General features: G+C 37.8%; 1 protein-coding gene across 2 annotated transcripts in view; it reads right to left on the bottom strand.

Annotated features, from left to right (window-relative positions):
- The window catches only part of SKAP2 (src kinase associated phosphoprotein 2), a 513,964-nt gene that overhangs the window by 432,098 nt on the left and 61,248 nt on the right, over window positions 1-20,618 (bottom strand). For both annotated transcript variants that reach the window (XM_088519719.1, XM_088519720.1), the window contains exons 5-9: window positions 15,688-15,765; window positions 14,883-14,966; window positions 5,067-5,191; window positions 4,105-4,168; window positions 3,567-3,674 (exon numbers count right to left, since the gene is read on the bottom strand). In XM_088519719.1, coding sequence (XP_088375845.1) covers window positions 3,567-3,674; window positions 4,105-4,168; window positions 5,067-5,191; window positions 14,883-14,966; window positions 15,688-15,765 — 459 coding nt within the window. The remainder of the gene's footprint in view (window positions 1-3,566; window positions 3,675-4,104; window positions 4,169-5,066; window positions 5,192-14,882; window positions 14,967-15,687; window positions 15,766-20,618) is intronic.

Raw genomic sequence — 20,618 nt, forward strand, 5'->3', positions numbered from 1 at the left:
TCTAAAACAAGATGAATAAAATTAAAACATGCTTTAAAGATCCTGCTTAAAACAAGCCAACACACAGAGTGTGCATGCACACACACACACCAGAGGTGTTTCTTTGGGAAGCACACTTTCTGTTGCATAAAACTTGCAAACATCTCCTACCATTCCCTGAGCTTTGCCCCAGTATAAAAGACATCTAAACTCCCAGGTACACAAAAAAATCCAAAATGGATTTATTGGCCAGATACCTGGGCTTGACTGCACCGTTTGGCACAGGATTGATGGTGGGGATGAAGAGATGAAGGCAGCTTTCTGTTCCCAGGACTCCTGGGCCAACTAGAGATGGGATCAATCCCAAAAAATAATTTACAGCAAACAGAGAACTGCTGCAAGTTATATTGGTTGGCTTTGTTCTCCCCAGCAGCTCCCCGGGCTGGTGATCATTCCCAATGAATTTCAGCACTGTCCTTACTTCTCGCTCCTCCAGGCATTCCCTGGAACATGGGCAGGCTCCGAACAAGTGGGACAAAGCCAGGTTGTGCCACAGCACACGCACTGCACGGGGACGGCCACCAGACCTGCTCCGTAGGGGCAGCTTCTCCCCCACGCTGCGCCCGCCGAGGCACACTGAAGAAGAATAAAACTTTGTCTTTAGCATGACCAGAATGGAAATGGTGCACAGGGTGGGAACGACTGCTATAAGGTGCAGAGCAGAAAGGGAACAGAACAAAGTGAAAACACATGATTGAAAACTGAGATAAACACATTAACTCAGACTAAGACTTCTTTTCTCCTGTTGTGTATTTTTGCTGTAGAGAGTACATGAGCTATACTAAGGTTGCAGAAAGAACCAAGGTAGCAGGCACTAGCTAGTATTGTAAATTTAGGTACATGGAACATACAGACAAATCTTGAAAGAAAACACGGAAACCATTTTAAAATCCTGTCACTGAAACCCTAGGTTAGCCAAGATTTTTTTCTCCAAGGACTGTAACAGATGACAACATATTTAAAGCTGACAAATATCTCCTTTTCTGAAAAAGATGACTCCATTGCTTAAAATATCACTAAGCTATAGATTCTACGCAGCCAGATAGCTTTATACACATACACACACACATAAACAGTTTAATTCTCTAAAAGCTACTTTTATATTACAAGCTTAAAGTATACTTTAAATATACTTATACTTTAAGTATACTATGTCTAAAACAGCCAGCTGTGGACTGGCTATACGTATCAGTCATGCTGAAACTACATTAAGTGTAAGGTAGAAAATGAATAACAACTTAAACAAAAATAGGCCTTCATTAACAATGTTTTTACTTCTGCTAGATCAAGTTTTCCCTTGCTACCACTTTTAATTAATATAAATACATTTAAAAAAACAAAACCAAAACTATCTTATTTTGCTAAAAGCAGTTAAACTTTCCCTTCACAAAGAATCTTGAAAGGAAGGTTTCCAAGTTGTGAAATCTTGGCAGTTCTGATGTTTTTGAATCTACCTGAACAACCACAGTACTTATTAAACTCTCTTAGTAGTGCTGAGAACAAGGAAATGATGCTTCTGTGGCAACTATGAATTCCTATGTCCTATTAAAGAAGTGACTTAACAGATCAAGATATTAATTCTCTCACACTTCCTTGTATCCTTTCCCATAACCAACCTATTCCTCCTGCCAGAATAGAGTACAGATTTAATACAACAAAAATCTAAACTTTAAAAGCGCTAGCAGGTTGCTGCCGTTTTGGATACTGGTTTGAAGCTATTAGTTCCCATCTGCAAAATTTGTTTTTCTACACTTTTCCTGACACAAGAGAAGAAAGCAAAGTAGCATGATAGCTAGTGAACACGGCAGCAGCCAGTACTGATTGGTGCTACAGTTTTCTCAGAACCCTAATTTTCAAAACTATGCAAAAATTCTCATATCCTCTTTTTAAATGCATTTTCTTATACAAACATTCTTTAATCAAATATCAAACAAGAGTTCCTGGAAAGCTGACATAAACATGATGTAAAGCTAAAAATACTCCAAATTGTCGCAGAATCACATCAAGTCTGCAGTTTTCTGAAAATAAAACTCAAAGTATTTTAATGCTTGTTCTTCAATCAATACCATGTGTTACTGCTACAGATCTATTGACTGTTCATTCAAATGAACAGATGAAATCAAGAGAAGCTCAGGAAAGAGTAATTTGTCCCAGGACACATTTAGAGATTCATTAATTAAAGCATGAGCAAGCATACAAGATCTTTTCCTGGAAGAGCCTGAGCATCCAAAAAGCAACGCAATAGGCTTTGGGTGCCTCCCTCCAGCTGTAAGGTTTAACTCTGTAATGCAAATTTTATAGCCATTGCAGAAGAGTTTCTCATCATGCATGGCATACTGCACCCAATTTCAGCAGAAATGTGTCCCTGTGCAGGACTAGTCTAGGCACAACTCAAATAATGGAAAAAAATAATCCTCTCCAGTTATACAGGCTGATCAGCTCTTAAACAAACGAGTTTTCCTCCAATTTTAAGGTAAATATTTTCATCAGCCATTCATATTATCTGCTCCTTTAGTTCATTGAAATGACCCTGAAATTAAAACCAAGACATACTTTAAAAACATTTTTTTTCTAGTGGATAACACATTCAATGCAACAGATGCATAAGGTTAGTCAGCATCGCATGCTGTGACTGATTTTTCCTTTCAAGCTACTGCTGGTAGTTGAATGACCCCAAACAGCAAGAGACACAGAATATTATATTAAATAAAGTTGTTAATTATTATCATATCACCCGGACATGTTATTTTTTAAATTAGGGTAACCAGATAGTACACCTTTACATACCTTATCAAAATGTAAGCAAGAATGAAACTCTTCCTCCTACTTTCTGAATGTCTATAATCAACCATATTTGGCAAGCTTTCTCTTCTTTTTCTTTTTTGTTTGTGTTTTGTTGTGCTATCTGAAATTCACTCTTGGTGATCTAGGGATATAATCATTTGACTATATCCAAAAGTCCACACTAAGAAGTTGCTGTATAATCATAGTCACTCTGGTAGACACTAAACAAAATAATGACAGTCTTCCTGTTGCATTTATTTATGAATCATCTCTGTAGCCCTTCCAAAACAACACCGTGCTTTGTTGCAGGATTATAAAACCACATATAAGGCAGTAGTAATGAAGTAACAGACAATTCCTGCTTAATGCAAATGCAAAAATGAATAAAGAAAAAAAAAAGATGGGCAAGTCGATGGAAAAAAAAGCTGTAAGGTAGGTAATTTTTTAATTAAAAAAAAAAAAGTACAAGAGACAATGTTAATGAGGTAAAAATACCATAAGACCACTTCTACACTTTCTGTGCAATTTTGATTCCCCTGCTCAAGAAAACTGAATTGTTCTCACTCGGGCCTGGTTAACGACACTTTTTTCTTTCAATGTTACAGCAAAAGTTGAAATTTAAGTGTATCTTATTCACCAGGTTACCTTGTTCATTTACTTTTAGCCACTCTTGGTTATCAAGCTAGAAGTAGAGAAGAAAAAATTAGCATAAGGCACATGTTTTTTAAAAGTCTCCACAATACCTGGAAGTTCTTCATAAATGCTATCATCTACTGGGTCACTGCTTGCTTGTGCAACATCATCATATTCTTCCTCTGCCTCTTCCTCAGGAATAGTATTAGATTCCATGTCTATACAATCACAGTTTAAAAGTTAACATTTATTAGGGAAAAAAATGATTTATGCAAAATGAAAACATAGTATTTACAAACTGAAAATCAATCAATAAATAGATTTTTAGGTATAAGTCTTGCAAAATAAATGACTGCCTGATCCCAAATGTTTAAACTCATTTTTTACAAGCATGTACTTGCAATATATTCTTCCAGTTTTCAAAGGCAACTTTAAAGCTAAATAGTATACGGATAAAGGAACAAAAATCTTGCAAAACAAGGAAAGGCATGCAAAAGATTCGACATGAACAAGAACTAGGACCAGCAATTCAAGACTTGGACAAGTGGGAATATTAAATATACAAACATGACAGATCTGTTAACAGACAGAACAGCCATCACTCAGGAGTAGTGATCATGAAGACTACTGCTTTACTAACCGGCTTACCTTGAATTACAAATTTGACTTGCTGAACCCATTCTTCTGCTTCTTTGGGAGTGGCAGCTGTAAACTATTAAACATTTATGGGTAAGTAGTAGTAATGATAAAAATGCAAATACGATTTTATTAGCAATAGAAGGATTATAGCATTCTTGTCACTTCCTCAAGGAGCCATTAGCAATTCTTTTCATGTCTTCTGGTACTTTTCTTGCAAGGATGCTTCTTATAATGTACAGCTAATTTTGACAAATTTACGTAATTGAAGGAGAGGATGATGGATTTGAAACTCTGATCAGCAGCTGGCAGCTGTGCAGAAAAAAGCTGCTTCTCTTCATCAATGTCAAAGCCAGAACTGATGAACAAAATTTGCCCTTGACAATTAGAAGACACCCATGAATTTCTTTAGACTGCTGGGTACAGTTTCCTTAAAAATGTTCTTGTCAGACTCCAACACACTACCTGACAGCTTAATTAACTGGCTTTCAACTGCAATCTCAGATATTTAAAACTTATTAAACTTACATTCCATATTGATGTCTAGCTGATAGATCTCTGAATTGCACAGCTGATATGTGCTTTTACCTAGATTTTCCCTGCAAAGTTATGTCCAATACAATACGTATTTAACACTGATATATATTTTAAGTTTTTCTTACTACTTAATTCATCCAAGCAATCACGCAGACATACTGTATAATAGATATTAAACTACCAACATTGAAATGACCAATAGATAAAGATGATAGATTTCCTTACTCTTGCCTAAAAAAGATAATATTTGAACACATACATATATATTTTAAATCAGATTATTTTTCCTAATATATGAATATGCGCTATAAGCAAGCAAGGGTTTCTTTTTTTTCATTAAGTTGTCAGTGAAAGTTGTTTTACTGAAATGTTAATTCAGTAACTGGAATTGTAACAGCTTTATCAATTTAATTTCAAGTCAACATAAAAAGTCCAACCTGATAAATGCGCTTATCAGGAGCAGAGATTTCAAAACAGCAATCTTTCTTTGCATCCTTCCGAAGGCTATTATTCATTCTGATGGTGTAGCCCTCTAAGGCAAATTCACCTTTCTGTTGTTTGTCTGTTGGAGATAAAAAACAAAGTTAAGAACTTCATTTACAACAGTGAACGTAAGTGGCTCAGCAGGTTATCATTTATTCAGATTTTGTTTTCTATTTCATGAATTTTACAAAGAACAGGGGAGTTTTAGTGAAATGATTGGGTGATACTTCTGGAGATAAAGCTTTATTTTAAAGGAAGATGCACACAAAAGTACATTCGTCTGTAGGATGGCTAAGAAATTCCACAGGGAGGTGTTTGCAGATGGTGGTCTTATTTAGTAAGAAGCGCACGTTATGACACTTGTGTCTTGGGAAAGCCAAGGACTGGAACTTGCAAGACAAGCTTTCTATATATCAGTGTCTCTTTCAGGTTCAGTAAACCAAAGGGAAAACTTGTTTAGCTCAGAACTTGCTGAGCTCCCTCCTTAAACTAACTGCTTTACTCAAAAAAAATAAACTTCTTTTTAAGCAACTGCAAAAGCCTTTCTTCACATTCGCCCAACCACTCCCAGATGTGCCTCCCTTGCACAGGGTAAAGGCACAGAATGAGTTTTGTTATAAATTCAGGCATGTTCTAAGCACATTCTTCTCAATGCAGCAAGTGTTTAATTAGCCAATAAAAGTGCTGAGCCCTACCGCAGTTTATTATGCAGAGCCATGTGGCTGCTTTAAGACAATTCTACATTTCAGTTTTAAAGGTTCTGGTTTATAAAACTATCACTTAGAGCAGGCCTGAATTTAAATATCCTGCATGTTGGGATAGCGGCACCTGTGTGTTCCTTCTGAGCTTTTTAGATGAATGCCTACATTTAATTTTATGCGTTCTGGCATGTTTTGGTGGATATTAAAAACAAAACAAAAGAGAATAAAAGTAATCCAGTTTTGCAATTTCTATAGACCACGGTGCAGCACTCAAGATAATTATCACTTGCATTTTGCTCAGGCCTCCGGCAACGAAGTGCAAATGCCAACAAAACTAAATGGCATTAAGTTTTTTTTTTTTTTTTTTTCAAGGTAGGAAAAAATATTAACAACCATGCATGACAACCCCACTTTAAGTACTGTAGAACATAACTTAGATGCAAATCAAGCACTCATTGCTTCCACATGTCAGCAAAAAGGGAAAGCTTCTGCAGCAGAGAAAGTAAGGATCTCCAACTTTCAACATAATTTTGACACTTATCTGGAAACTTAATAGAAAAGCAAATCTATTTTTCACTTCTGAAAGGGCAAAAACAGATTAACATAGCAACATGGACATCATGGTACAGTGGATGTAAAGGCAGTCACCAAATATACACTCTGCCAGTAAACTCATGTGCACATAGTCACAAATTCTCTGTGCTTCCCTCTGTTTATGAATTGTCACCCAGGGCAAGTAAAATACCAAAGAATGGGATTACAGAAGCAAATCTGAGGCACAGAATAATGTTCTATTTTCTCTTTCTCGTCCCTTCCCCCTCAGTAAATTTTAGTATATACTCAATGGACAGTGTGGCACAGTACTCATATGTTATGCTTGCTCAATCTTCCACCCCTCTATCAAACGGCACAGAGATGCAAAATTCATGAAATCACACCAAGGCAGATATTAGAAATAATAACCTGCAATAGGTTAACTAGGTCCCCTTTTAATGAAATTCACTTCAGCCTAGACATTTTATTCTTCCTTATGACCTCAGGGAGAAGATGAAGTGAAACACATTAATTTCTCACTCTCCCATGCTGGAGGTTTATCAAAACCCGAGAAGAGAGCAACACGCAGACAGAATAAACAAACACCAGGTTCAAAAGGTAAAACCATTTTGTCAAGATAAAAATGAGGCAAGTTATTCAAATTTAGTCTCTAGGAATACTTCTGAGAATATTTCTCTGTCACAGGGACAATCCCCATTCTATAGTAATACAGTTTTACAGAGTTAATCTCAAATGCTCTCCATATTGGTACTTGTTCTTTCAGAGAGCATTAGAACTAAAATACAAAAGACGCTGTACTCTGTGCACAAAGAAAACGCAGTCTCCTCCACATTGCACGCAATGTTGCTTTATTGTTTATATCGTCTTCGTCTCATCTCTCCAACTCCTCATATTCCAGTGCTAATGAAAAATACTTGCATGCACAAACAGAAAAAACACATCCTTTGCTACTAGCTTCTACCAGCAACCCTTACAACAACAGGCTTTGTGGCTTTTGTTTCTGTGCAGCAGTGCCTGGGCATTAGCTATGCCAAGGAAAGCCCGGCAGAATATGAGGACAACCTAAGACAGCGGGAGAGTTCACAGCCCTGACCCAGAACCCATTAGAGTTACAGACTCGGCCTGCACCCGCGCTGCCGGCACCATCAAGCTGGAAAGTAGGCCTGGTGTGTCCTGAGGAACAGTTCCACCAGCGTGGAAGGCTGCTGGCCTACAAACCCCGGCTGCTCCTGCAGAGCACACCCTCCTAGGAAGGACGGGAGACCAACTCACGACCTGATTGCCATGGGCAGACTACCACATGCGATAGCAACACGGCCTGGCACAGCAGCCAGCTGCAGGCTTGAAGGCAACACCATCTTGCGACAACATGACTCAGTGATCACCTCAGCTTGATTTATTAGCAAAGAAAACTCTGGATGAAGCTCAGAGCATATAAAGTCAAGCACACATGTTAATCTTTGCAGAGTAATCATCTCTACCAAAGAAAAGACTGTTGGGAGCTTGCATGCAATCAATTGTCATTAGAATTCTATGCTTATATTAAAAATGCATTCTAAATATTTGTGTTTAGTGATAGCTAAACGGCTTTTGAGTTTTAACAAACCCTGAAATGTCTAGACTTTATTATGAATCTAAAATTAGATATCATAATTCTTAATGGCAGAAGCCTTAAGTGTCAATGGCTTCAGGGAGCACAGTTCCATTATAGAGATTTCACTTTCATTTTAAACCCACAAATCAGACCCTAGGTTTTACTAGATAAACAGAGAAAAATCTTATTAGAAAGGGCTAAGGGAGAGACATACGAATAGAGCACATTTTTCTGAAGGATAATAATCTTGTCGCCTCTTACTTTCCCAAGCTGGGGCTTTGCAATTTAACATCAGGAAACCCTAAAGTTGCCACAGTGTGTCAAACATCATGGAACAGTGTACCAAAAGCTAAAGTATAACACACTGAATCCTGTAAAAAAAGAAAAATAAAAGAGATAACGGAACATGGACATTTGCAAGCGTAAATTCTTCCACAGTTCACAGAATGCCTGAGGTTGGAAGGGACTGCTGGAGATCATCCAGTCCAACCTTCCTGCTCAAGCAGGATCACCTGGAGCATGCGGCGCAGGATCCTGTCCAGACAGCTTTTGAGTATCTCCAAAGAAGGGGACTCCACAAACTCTCTGGGCAATCTGCTCCAGTGCCCTGCCACCCTCACAGCAGAGACGTTTTTCCTCATGTTGAGACAGACATTCCTGCGTTTCAGTTTATGCCCACTGCCTCTTGTCCTGTCGCTGGGTGCTACTGAAGAGAGTCTGGCCCCATCCTCTTTACATCCTCCCTTGACACATTGGTAAGAACACCCCAGTTTGGTCGTATCTAATTTCAGAATGAGTTGTTCCCTGTTCTCTTCCTCATTCTCCCTTTAGTACGTATCAGGAATATATCAGGAGGAAAAAAAAAAAAAGTGTTTCTGGAGATCATTTTGCATCAGGAATTTGGAACGGTAAAAAAAACAGTGCAACAGAGCAGCAGATACTAGGTATTTAAAACAAAATCAAAAAGAGTACACCACCATTTCACAAATAAGATTGAAGGAATATTTTAAATCGAGAAAATACAGATTAGAATGAAACGAAAGCTGCTTTAAATGTTTTTTTTTTTTCCATATAAACTTCATGCATTCCAAAAATAGTAAAATGCTGTTAACCACGGAAACAGGACCAATATTAGAAAAAGAAAAGCCCAAGGGAAACACAGCAAAAAAATGGTTTTGAAGTAGTCTTGCATAACTGAGTCCATGGGAACTTTTAAAACAAAGGAGGGCAAACCTTCAACTGGGTCTTGAAATGATTGGGTTGTAAATTTGAGGCCTAAGGCAATGTGGCCATATTAATAGCCCATGTAAAAAGAATTAACGCATTCTGAAGAACAGAGAGGACTCTGATGGCATAAAGGAAAGAAGTCACAGAAAAAAAGGCATAAGGAACTGAAGGCAAACAGTAAGGTTTCAGGGAGTGATAAATTATAGACTCTAATAGTATCTATAAATACTTTAACTCTCGCCTTTTTGAGATTATGAGTCTCTGAGATTTTATGGTTTACATGGTTTCATGCTAAATGTACTTCCACATACTTTCCCATATGCAGTATGTCTGCTTTCTAAAAATAGTAAATGGCAGTATTTCCAAAACGGTAATTTCTTTTCCAGCTTTTGGAGCATGCACAGGAATTCTTTTCTGTTAGATAGTGAACATGAAATGCAATATTTTGTTTTTTTTTAAATCTAGTCTTTTGAGAAATTTAGATGAAAAAAACTAAGAAGCAGAGGCAAAGATTGAAATACATTATTCAGGGCAACAACTTATATTGCTTATATTGGAGGACAGACTGGTATAGTATACCACTGGGCCAAACACTTGTCCACGGGAACCGAATAAACCTATCATCCAGTCCAGGAGTTGAGAACTGTTAAGATGCCAGTAAATCTTAAAAGTGCTGGATTTAACAGCCTGAAAATGCTTTAAGTTATGCTATTGATTAGGATAAAAAAAAAAAAAAAGTAACAGCCTTTCCCTCTTCCAGAGATGCACTGCTACACCAGATAATTTGGAATATTTTATAATATATTGGTGAGATCATGTGCATTTCACATAATCCTTAAATTACTATAATTTTGTAGCATCTTGTGATCAGAGATAATAATCAGGATCCCCTTACTTACGGACCTATACCCTCATGAAACTTGGAGCTACTTATTTGCACATTCATACTCCCTTTAAAATCAACAGGTATTGCAAATGTACAGCCACAGATGGCATAAAACCCCAGGATTTAAAATAGCAACAGCGTGAACAAACTGAATTCAGGAGAATATTTTCATCTGCTTAAATCACTATTCCCAACTGAAATGCAGGTGATCAGGGAGAATCAAGACTTGCAGATCCAGTCATGGTATTTTTTTCTTGATTGGGTTGTTTTTCCTTATAATGCATTATTTATGACAACTATATCTCTTGAGATCTGAATTTAACATTTTCACAGCAAAAGACTCTGTTCTCATTAGACTGATTCCTTTGATTGCCATCACACCCTGCTATGGGGACGTCCTATTGAGCCGACACAGATCCTGCAGATTTAGATCATGGACTTTATCAAAAACAAAGTCAAAACTGAATGAGTTTTTCTCGTCTTTTCGATCACGTGCTTGTTCAGAGGTGGAGGATTAAGAGAAGGAGGTCTGGAGCTAACAGCCAAACGATACCTCAGCAGTTACTCATTTGGCTCCTGGGAGAACTGTGTAAGCCTAGGATGGAGCAGGAATGTTAGTACTCTGGTTAGGGGAGTAGTAGAAGAGACTTGCATATCCAGCTCCAACTTTCCTCTCTCTTAATGCTTTCCAGTCACCATACTCCTCATATGCGTACATACCAAAAATATGTATTTCAACATACGCACGCACGCGTGTGTGTGTATGTGCATACATATATAGATAAATAGAGATATATCTTTTGCCAAATGAAAGTAGTGCATCCACTGGCCTGCCCATTACTATCTCACCATTCAGAAGAGACTTCCAAAACTGTTACATCCTTGCTAAAAAATGTCCATCAACCAAGACTTAAAAAGGCCTCTGAATTATTCCTCTCTTCAGCGTTGTACCACTGGCAGACAGGCAGCCCCATTTCTGAGTTATAAAAATGAATATAAATTTTTAGTGTCCATTAACAGGGAAAGATATTACCCAGATGTTATCAGTAACTGTCTTGCTAAACATTTAGCTGATCTCTTCAGATTGCTGAGAAAGGAGGGCATATAAAATTGTGGCCTAGTGAGGAGAAAGTAATGAAGCTCTTAATTCACTCACTTGTAAAGCAATAAATTAACTTTCTTTACATGCACTCTGGAGTCCAAGGGGCAAGCCACTCCACCTAGGTGCCCAGGTACCTCGGTACTGCCAGGCAGATCATAGCGATGAAGAGCGGGCACACAAACAAGGTACCCATTTGAGGAAGCTCCTGTAGGGACAGAAGCAAAGCAAAGAGGACTCGAAGTGGCTTGTGGAAGGAGAGACTACAGAAAGGGGAGCAGGCAAGCTCCTGGAAACCTGTGCTGTCTGTAGCACTTGAACGTGCTTCTCTGCAGTGATACAGGCTGCATCTTGGCAATGAACATTGCGGCACGGCCACAGATACACACACGTGCAATACCTACTTCGGCCACTTACTTGAAGTAAAGCTTTAAATCCTGCTCCTTCATCTACTCTATATAGTCTTGAATGCAAAGGACAGATGGTTCCCTTACTCTTGTCTGTATTTCAGGGATAAATAACATTGCTTCACTCTCCAGTGCTGCACCAAATTTACCACAAAAAAGGTGAAGAAAAGGGGAAATGAGACATGCATTAGCCAGCAGGTATCACAAATATTGAAAAGGAAGCTTCTAATCTCTCTCTTTCTCCCTCTTTTGCCTGAACAATCTCCTCCTTCCCGCCCGAATAACCTCATCTATTTCAGTTTCCCAGGCTTTAGTTTGTACTGTACTTGCCAGACTGGGCCTCATACCTCTGAAAAACAGTAAGCAGGTCTGAAAAAAATGGTTCTGAAACTTTTGCTTCCATGGGCTTGTGAGGTTTATACATTACTATACTGTTTATATGCTATTACGCTGTTTTCAGAAATGTGAGAAGAAAAAGGTTACAAGAATTAGAAGTATTTTGGAAAGAACAAATCTACATAATCCAATAAAAAGGTATCCTATACCCTTAAATTTAGCAGTCTGTTACATTTAAACTGATATTTAAACATACAAGCCAAACCTTGATCAACAAAACACACATTTCATCAGATAGAAAATATCCTTCACACATGAGCAGTCTACATGTCCCAGATTTAAAAACATCCTCAATGCAAAACAAACCAAGCAAGAACTTGAAATCCCTGCTACCTCTCTGCTTCACATTCCACAACACATATACACTAGCACTCAATTACTCATTAAAGTTGACACATGTAGCATAAATGTGAGCATATATGGAATCCCTCGTCTCCCTTGTCTCTCTTCAAACTGGTTTCACATTGACAAGGGGAAATTTTCCTGTTGTGCGAATCAGCTCTGGAATCTGTCAGTAACCAGGACCCAGCTGATACAAAACGCCTGCAGACACTGCACAGACTAGGGCAGACAACATCATTTAGACAGCTGCCATCCAAACAATCTGGGAGGTGGCAGCAACTCGGGAGGATGGCACTGAGCCATCCAAGCGCACCCTTCACCACTACCCTACAGCTGCTGGGGGCACAGTTGCATTTTCAACACGGCCCAAGTTGGCTGGTACCGCATCAAAGGTCGTAGCAAAAGAGAAGGCCCAAACGACCCAAGCTACGGCAAGTACTATGCTGGCTGCAGAAGAGGCAATGAACGTAGTTTCAGGTTCTTCCAGCAAATAAATGCCAAACCTTTTCATCACTTCCCCCCCTTACACGCTCTGTTCTTCCAGAAAAGAGCATACTAAACCAGGGAATCCAGTTTCCAGGCAATGCTGGCAATTTGCTTCTGCACTGGAATGGGTAACCTCATGTCCTAGTGCATTACAAGGCTGAGGGAAATAGCACAGGTCCTTCTTCTTCTAACACAAGCTATGGAGTTACTGGCCTGGCCATCCCAGATCTGGAAGATAATGTGTTTCCATCAAGCTGGTTTGCCTGCACTAACAGCATCGAATACTGGAATTTCTGTCCTGCTTCCAGGTATCTGATTTGTTTGCTTCCTTCATGAGCTATTGTTCAGAGTCAGTCCATGTCTGTATAATTCCCAAAAGAAGCTCCATAGACTAAATGCCTTCACCACATCACTATGTTACAATCAGAAGGATCTTCCCCCAAAATCCATAGTCTTTGAAAGCTCTATATGTATAAACGAAAGCATTTACCCTTAATACCATAAAGAAAAGACATGATATTCCACAGTGTAGTACAATCAGTTCCTAATAGGATACTAACTCTGTGGTGCTAGGGAATCTTAACTTTCAGCATAGACATTAGAAATTACAACATAGCTTTGATAGTCGAGCTTTTACAAAAGGAAAAAAAAATGTAGCAGGAAAAAGGGGAGATGGGCAGCTTCCCTGCCTTAATCCAAAGACTGTATGATAGAATGTATAATCATTAACATAGACAAAAGTCAAAAGTATATGCAAAAAATTCACTGATTTTTTTGCAAAAATTACTAGGTTAAAAGGCAAAGAAGATTTTAAAACCCAGAAAAGTCTTTAAAAACTAACAATTTAAAACATCTATTTTTGTTTCAAAATTGTAGACAATATAAACCCTAGAACGAGAAAACCATGCATAAGCAAACGGTTCGACATTATTTTTCAGAGAAAGAACAAAATTGCAGTTGACAAATCAGTATAACGACACACTTCTTCACAATTTTTGAAGAAAGATTATTTATATTTTCAAAGTTTAATCAAGTAAATCTCAAAGAAGCAGTAAATAGAACAAGGAACACTTGGAAGATAATACTATCCAATCTCTGGGAGCAGAACTCATGAGGAAGAAACTGCAGCAAGCTGAAAACTGGTCTTAAAACATCCAAAGTAACTGAGATATGGTAAGATCTTGACTTACTTTCTACCTCATTTTTAAATATAGGTTGAGTTTAAATGAATCAGCATACAAGGAATGAAACAAACTGTATCAAACTAAATCAGTCTTTGAATTAATATGAATAACCATCTTTACTAATCTCAAATAATGTCACACAAACATAAGCAGAAGAAAAAGCTTGGCATTTATTCAGAAATAAATATTTTTTTAAAAAACATAATTTCTTTTTTAAGAATTACTAAAAAAAATTCTGTATCACTTGTTTTACTCCAAAATACCAAATATACTTAGCACAAAATTAAAAGGATGTTTTATTTGATTGGCAGTTTTGGAAGTTCCAAGTGATATCCCACGGTTTCAGCCAGATTCTTTCTAAACTGTTCTTTAGAAGTTACCTTCAGAGCTAGCCTTAGCTAGTCTTCAGAACTGACTGTCAGCTAAACATATTACTTCATTTCTAGCCTTTCCAGAACATAAACAATTTAGCAAGAAACATGGAACTCCACTCGCAATTTTTAGACTAACATTTTCCCGGAGAGAACCACTCTTTAAGGGGCTCAGTAAGGAGTAATTGCTAGAAGGTGTTTTAAAATGAAAATCCCATTTGGACAAAAAAAAAGCATTTGCTGTCTAGTAGATTAATTAAGCACTAGAGTACTATCAAACCTAATAGCTAGCTCTTATTTGCACACCAAGTAGCTTTACAAGTAACTTAATCTTTCTTCCTCAGTTTCCTTGCTTTTGAAAATGGACACATTTTCTTTAAGAGACAACAATTCTTTTAAAAGGTTCATTGCTCTCTCAAAATGACTTTGGTTTCTCAGTTTCCAGCTCCACTAAAGCTTTCATACTCTTCTGTGTATTAAAAGAAGAACATTTTAATAGTTTATCATAGTTATTATAATTACCTTTGTCACTTCCATAATAATAGAAGACCGTCTTACTGATAGCACACCAACGCTTCTGCCATTCAAAGCCGAGAAAACTGTGGTCTGCAATTAATATAATTTGTGTTGTAACACTTTGTGGCATTATTAAACACAAATATGTTACTTCTTTCAAGGGTGAGGGAAGACAGAGGAGGGAGGAGGAGACAGGAAAAGTGCTATGGAAAGGAAACAAAATCTGGATATGAAGGAGGGGAAAAGTACAAAACTGAGAAGGAAATTAAGTAAAAATTGTAGGTGAGTGGAAATTTGAAATCTTATAAAAAGAAAATGTGTGTGCCATTAAATACATGAAAATTATGAACAACTTCTTAAATGTTTCCTAGAGTTGTTGCTGCATTAAGTGCATATTAAGGTGACAATATAAGATTTATTGAATCAAGGTAAATATTGACTGAACTAAAGCTGAGATCAATATTTGCCCTCTTGAAGGAAAATAAATCTTGATGCTCAGTGAAACATGAAGTCAACATATGGCACTTTTGCATACGTTCCTAATGTTTTCTTCAAAAATATCCAGAAGTGTCTGAATTATAGCTGACACTGGACTTTAACAGCATATTTTTTTTAGTCAATAAAGAAACGAGATTTTCTTTTAATACTACAGTAGAAGTTATTTGCTGTTTTCTTTCTTTTCTGTTCTTTTCTTTCAACTTCTAATACATTTTCTCAATTCTATATATGTTATTTCTGTACATAAATGCACACAGACTTCCCCAAAATAAAATGTACCCTAAATATTCTTCACAAATTCAGGTAAACTTACCTTTTCTGCGTTTTTCAAGATACCCAGCCTTCAGTACAAATTGAAGATCTTGAGCTGCAACAGGAGGAAACTGATTCCCTGAAAGAAGAATAAGTTCTGTAAAGCACTGTCTTTCAAGTAAATGTGTATACATATACACACACACACACACGTATATATATATATAGAAAGAGCAGCATTAATGAACTTACAGATGGAACACACTCGATACTCAGGAGGTACTGGAAAAAACAATTCTAGTAGCCACAACTGCAGATTATTCTAAGCACAAAAAAAAAAGATCTAACAACTATGCACGACAGAGTTGTTGCTTGTGTTGTTAACACCAGTTTAGTGAGGAAAAAATAGCAGTTTAGCAGGCCCTGCAAGTCTCAGAAAATAAACAAATGAAGTAAGCTATGGCAACTTAGAAAACATTAGCTTACATTCTGAATACACTGCTAAAAGCAAGCTAAATAATTGAAGTAGTGAGTTTCAAATGGGCAAACAAAAGCAAATTATCACAACTCAATACAATTAAATCAGGAATCTCATTTTCAATACACATAAGAATGTCTTGAAAAACAATACAGGTGCAGAACAAACTGCACTGTCTACAAAGGAAGAAACCAGATGAAGGGATGATAAAAAGTGGTGCCTGCTACAGACAGACATTGCATGATTTGCGTTATGACAGAAAAGCACTATTTAGACAAATCAGCTTTATACGGGGATACTAGATAGACCAAACACATTGCACAGAAGTCTGCAAAACTGTTGATCTAAAGATTCTATTTTTAGGTTTTGAAGAAGAACATGGCTGCATCTGCAAAATGGCAAATATATTCCAGTGCATTTTTTCCCCTTTCTCAATAGTTAATTCATAGCTAGAAACACCACATGAACCAGTCTACCCTGCCCCAAGTTAAAACAGAAAACTAGACGTTAAGAGAAATGTGTCTTCCCCTTCTGAATCCCTCCCTCCTCTGCAAAGAGACAGAATTATCATTTAAACTGCTAGTGTTAAAAGCATTAAGTATTTTAGATGTGTTACAGTTACCAATATATATACACAAGTGTCACACATCTTTTTCCACAAGTCAAAAGAGCAGAACAAAAGCTATTCTTGTGCTCCTTCTTATTTAAGCACATTTGAGCATCACAGTGAAGTTCCCACTACTTATTATCATCAAATATTCATAAGAGTCACTGTAGGTAGGTGGCAAATTTGCATAGCAGCAATTATTCATCAAAATATATGTAATCTCATTAAGTTCCACCAAGAAAAACCTACAAAAGGACTAACATCAGCTGACAACCCCTGTGTTAAACAAGCACTTTAAACTATCCAGAGTGGGTTAAAGATCAATCGTCAGCCTTGAACTAAAATCTCTATCTCTGGAAAGTGATTCTTACCTCCTAAGCTTTTAGGTTACCCCTTAAAATAGAATTTACTTTTTATTGGTGCCCAGAAACAATTTGCTTCACGGTGTCTTTTTTAAAATACAGTTGTGAGAAGACGAGAAGACGAAGAGACAGGAGCACACAGAATATTATTTTTAAAAAACCCAAACACTCTCAGAATACATTCCTTAAATAAAACAACTTGCTCTTCAGACAACAACAGATAGATTTTTTTTGGGGGGGTGGGGAGGGGCTACTGTAAAATAGTATGTAGAATTTTACATATATTGACATTTCCACTGAAACTTTTTCTATTTTAAGATTAGCAGGGCACTAGGTATTTTTATAGCTCCTACGGAATTCTTAAAACTGTGTTAAAAATGCAGGAGCTCTTGGCTATATGCACATGCCTCTTCAAATGAGGCAGCTGTTCCCCCTCGCTTGGTAAGTATGCAACGACTGCACAATGTTAAACGAGAACATAACACAAAGACACTTGCATGGCAAGTTTAAGAGTTACTTAAGAAGATGATCTCACGATGATATTATGAGTGGGGGAAGTGACGAGTTTTTGCAATTACATATGGTGTGCTGCTTCCAACTGGTCATTGGGAGGCATCAGCGTGCAACTCTTCCAGCCTCCCCTCGTCCCGCAGGGCTCATGCTAGACCAGCGCTTCCCCACCGATGGGAAAAGGATAAAACCTACTTAAAAACAAATAAATAAAACTGGTTCGCTCCTTTGAATTTTTAATATAAAAACTTTGACATCAATTTGGAGCTAATTTTATGCTTTGAATTTGTTTTTTGAAAGGCAAACTTGGCAAGTAGTAATTTATTGCCTTTGGGAACACTTAGAGCCACAGATAAGGGACACAGAGTCCTGGGCAAATGCACAGAGGCTCCTTAATGTTATTCTGCCTACAGGCAGAACCTCACCTGAGCTATTTCAGAGAGCTAGAGACTTCAGAGAGCCGTCCCAGTTTCGCTGCTTCTGCTGACACAACCTGGCACTAATTTAATGATGCCATTTTCTGAAGCTACATTTATTTTGCAGATGGCACTGAATGATTTTGAGGAAAAGAACCCACATGAAAAAAATGCAGTCTTCCACTGTTACTTTGGCATTGCAGAGATACTTGTTCCCACACTCAACCTATGGAGAAGCCAATTTGGTTTTCTGTCACTTAAGGCAACTGAGGCAGCAGCTCCATGTAACAAGATGTGGCTGCTCAGTAGCACTGCCCACCAAAACCTGTTTGAGAAGGCTGGGAACCGAAAATACAAAGGAACATTAGTGGATTGGCAAGCGAGAGGGACCAAATCTTAGCATTCCAAGACATACAGGCTGTACATGAAAGGAAAAAAAGACTATTAGTTCAGCTAAATTCCCTCTTTCATTTCCCTGTACATCCTGCCGTGGGGAGGGAGGGGGCAGAATAAGTAGTATCAAAAGCATGAAGGAAAGAGAAAAAAATACCTCCTTGCAGATTCTCATTAACTGCAGGTGTTATGCACATGTGGCAGGAAAAGGCTCACAGACCAAACCCTACCCCTCTGCAAACAAAACAAGGAGGGGAAGCAAGAACAGAGAACGAAGACTTCCTTCCAGCCACTGCCTAGAGCCAGCATGGAAAGACTCTTTAGCTGCATCACCTTTCTATCTTTCTTCCATTTCTTTCAGTGCTTTACTCTCTTGTCCATGTTACGAACGGAAGTAGCCTGCAATCCCTCGATGTGGCGGCTCCCAACTAGAAGTCTGAGATACCTGCAGCAGGTTGCTTTTTATTGTTGCTTTTAATCAATACATCGCTTTCCTGATCATTTAGAATAGCCCAGCTTTGCCATCAATCTCATAAGTTAACGTATTATTAAAGTAGTGCTTTATTATAGTAAGGCAGCATTTGTTTACATTACACTAAAGACTGTAATTCCACAGCTAAGATTAGAAACTCATCAGTTCATTACTATATAGGACTTTGAGTAAGATAGCTCTTTCTCCAAAGAACTTAAGATATCTACCACAGAAAAAAGTGCAAGAAAGAAAGACTCACTTAAAAAAAAAAAAAAAAAAAAAAAAAAGGAATTGAGAAACAAATTAGGAATGTGCTTCAAGTCACATACCCGCTTAAAGGCAAGGGCTGAGATCTGAATCTCCAAACACCAGTCTAATACTCTACTCTCATGCAGACTCCAAGACTTCCTATAGATAAGAGAAAGTATCCCCTTGCCTCACGGAAGCAGGTGAAGTAGTTTGGATTTCAATTTTCTCTGCTTTCCCTGGAGTTTGTCTGCCATGTGCTATGAAATATAGTGCAGGATGCAAGAGAGCTCCTACTGGTATTAATTTGCTCAAGTGCCCAGTCAGTAGTTGTTGCTCACATCCTTATGGTCAAACCGATAACAAAATCATAGGGAAATTTCTCCCCTAAAAAATCAAACTAGCAGAGACCACAAGGACTAGCTAGTTATTTTGCCCCATAAGATCCATTTCCAGGCATGACGCAAGGTTTTAGGAAAAGAAGATGTTAACAGTGCCCTTAAATCTTTCATGCTTCCTTCCTGTGCTATTCTGCAGTTCTTGAGGTGCTAAAACTTAAAAATATCAAAGAGCAAAATCGAACTGTGTGTCAAGAAATGCTCTGCAGCTTGCAGCTATGTGAGTTTACGGGTGGAGAAAGGTACAACCGATGTTCCTGTGTACCCTTCCAGGATTAATTTTATAATTCTGTTATATCATTGCCTGAAAAGAGGTGGACACACCTGGAATTGAAGATATAGAAAAATATCTTTTCTATTTGGAGTTTCTACATTGCTAATACCTTAGATGTTCATCCTTATTCTTTTAACATGAAATGCCAATACTATCCAATATTTATGCTGATGATTAACTTGCATCTTCCAAAATATAGCTTAAATGAGGGAGGTCCATCTGCTTAACGTTAAAACCTTTCCTTATTTCTTGACCACCCACCCACAGATGAATCTCCCAGAATAATTTCTCTTCTGATCTTGCTGGAAATTACTTTCATGTATTCCAAACTAAAATCTGTAAGCTATGCTCCACATGCGTACTCCCAGGCTGATGTGCACAAAGGCCAAACACCAGATCATGATATTTATGAGGCCTAAACCTACAAGTTTTAACGAGAAAGTAAATTACATATATAATGCACCAGGTTCTCCTTGGTTCTAGGTCCTTTTGTGCCAAGTGAACAGCTGGCAATTATTACAATGCTATTGCTGCCAGGCTAAAAATTCCTCCAGTGAAAATAAAGTGGAATGCTTTCTCTCAAGCATAAAGCCAGCTCTTCCACTGACCATGCTCTGACATCACGTTCATGTATTAAGGCACAGGTTCCACTGAACAAATTCCAGAGATCCAGTGTGACTTCTTGTGATTTTAGACTGCTCTGCAGTTTATGACATGTCCAGAATGTTTGCACCCTGATAATCAGAGAGCTAAAATCTTGAGCAGTATGATTTTGCACCCTATTGCAATAGTGAGTTGGGCCCATTATTCAAAAGCAGCTTTATCAGTATCATTTT

Source organism: Tinamus guttatus, unplaced genomic scaffold (assembly GCF_059628265.1).
Source record: "Tinamus guttatus ecotype Peru unplaced genomic scaffold, ASM5962826v1 Tinamus_guttatus_pri_ptg000067l, whole genome shotgun sequence".
In the NCBI taxonomy this organism is placed as follows: Eukaryota; Metazoa; Chordata; class Aves; order Tinamiformes; family Tinamidae; genus Tinamus; species Tinamus guttatus.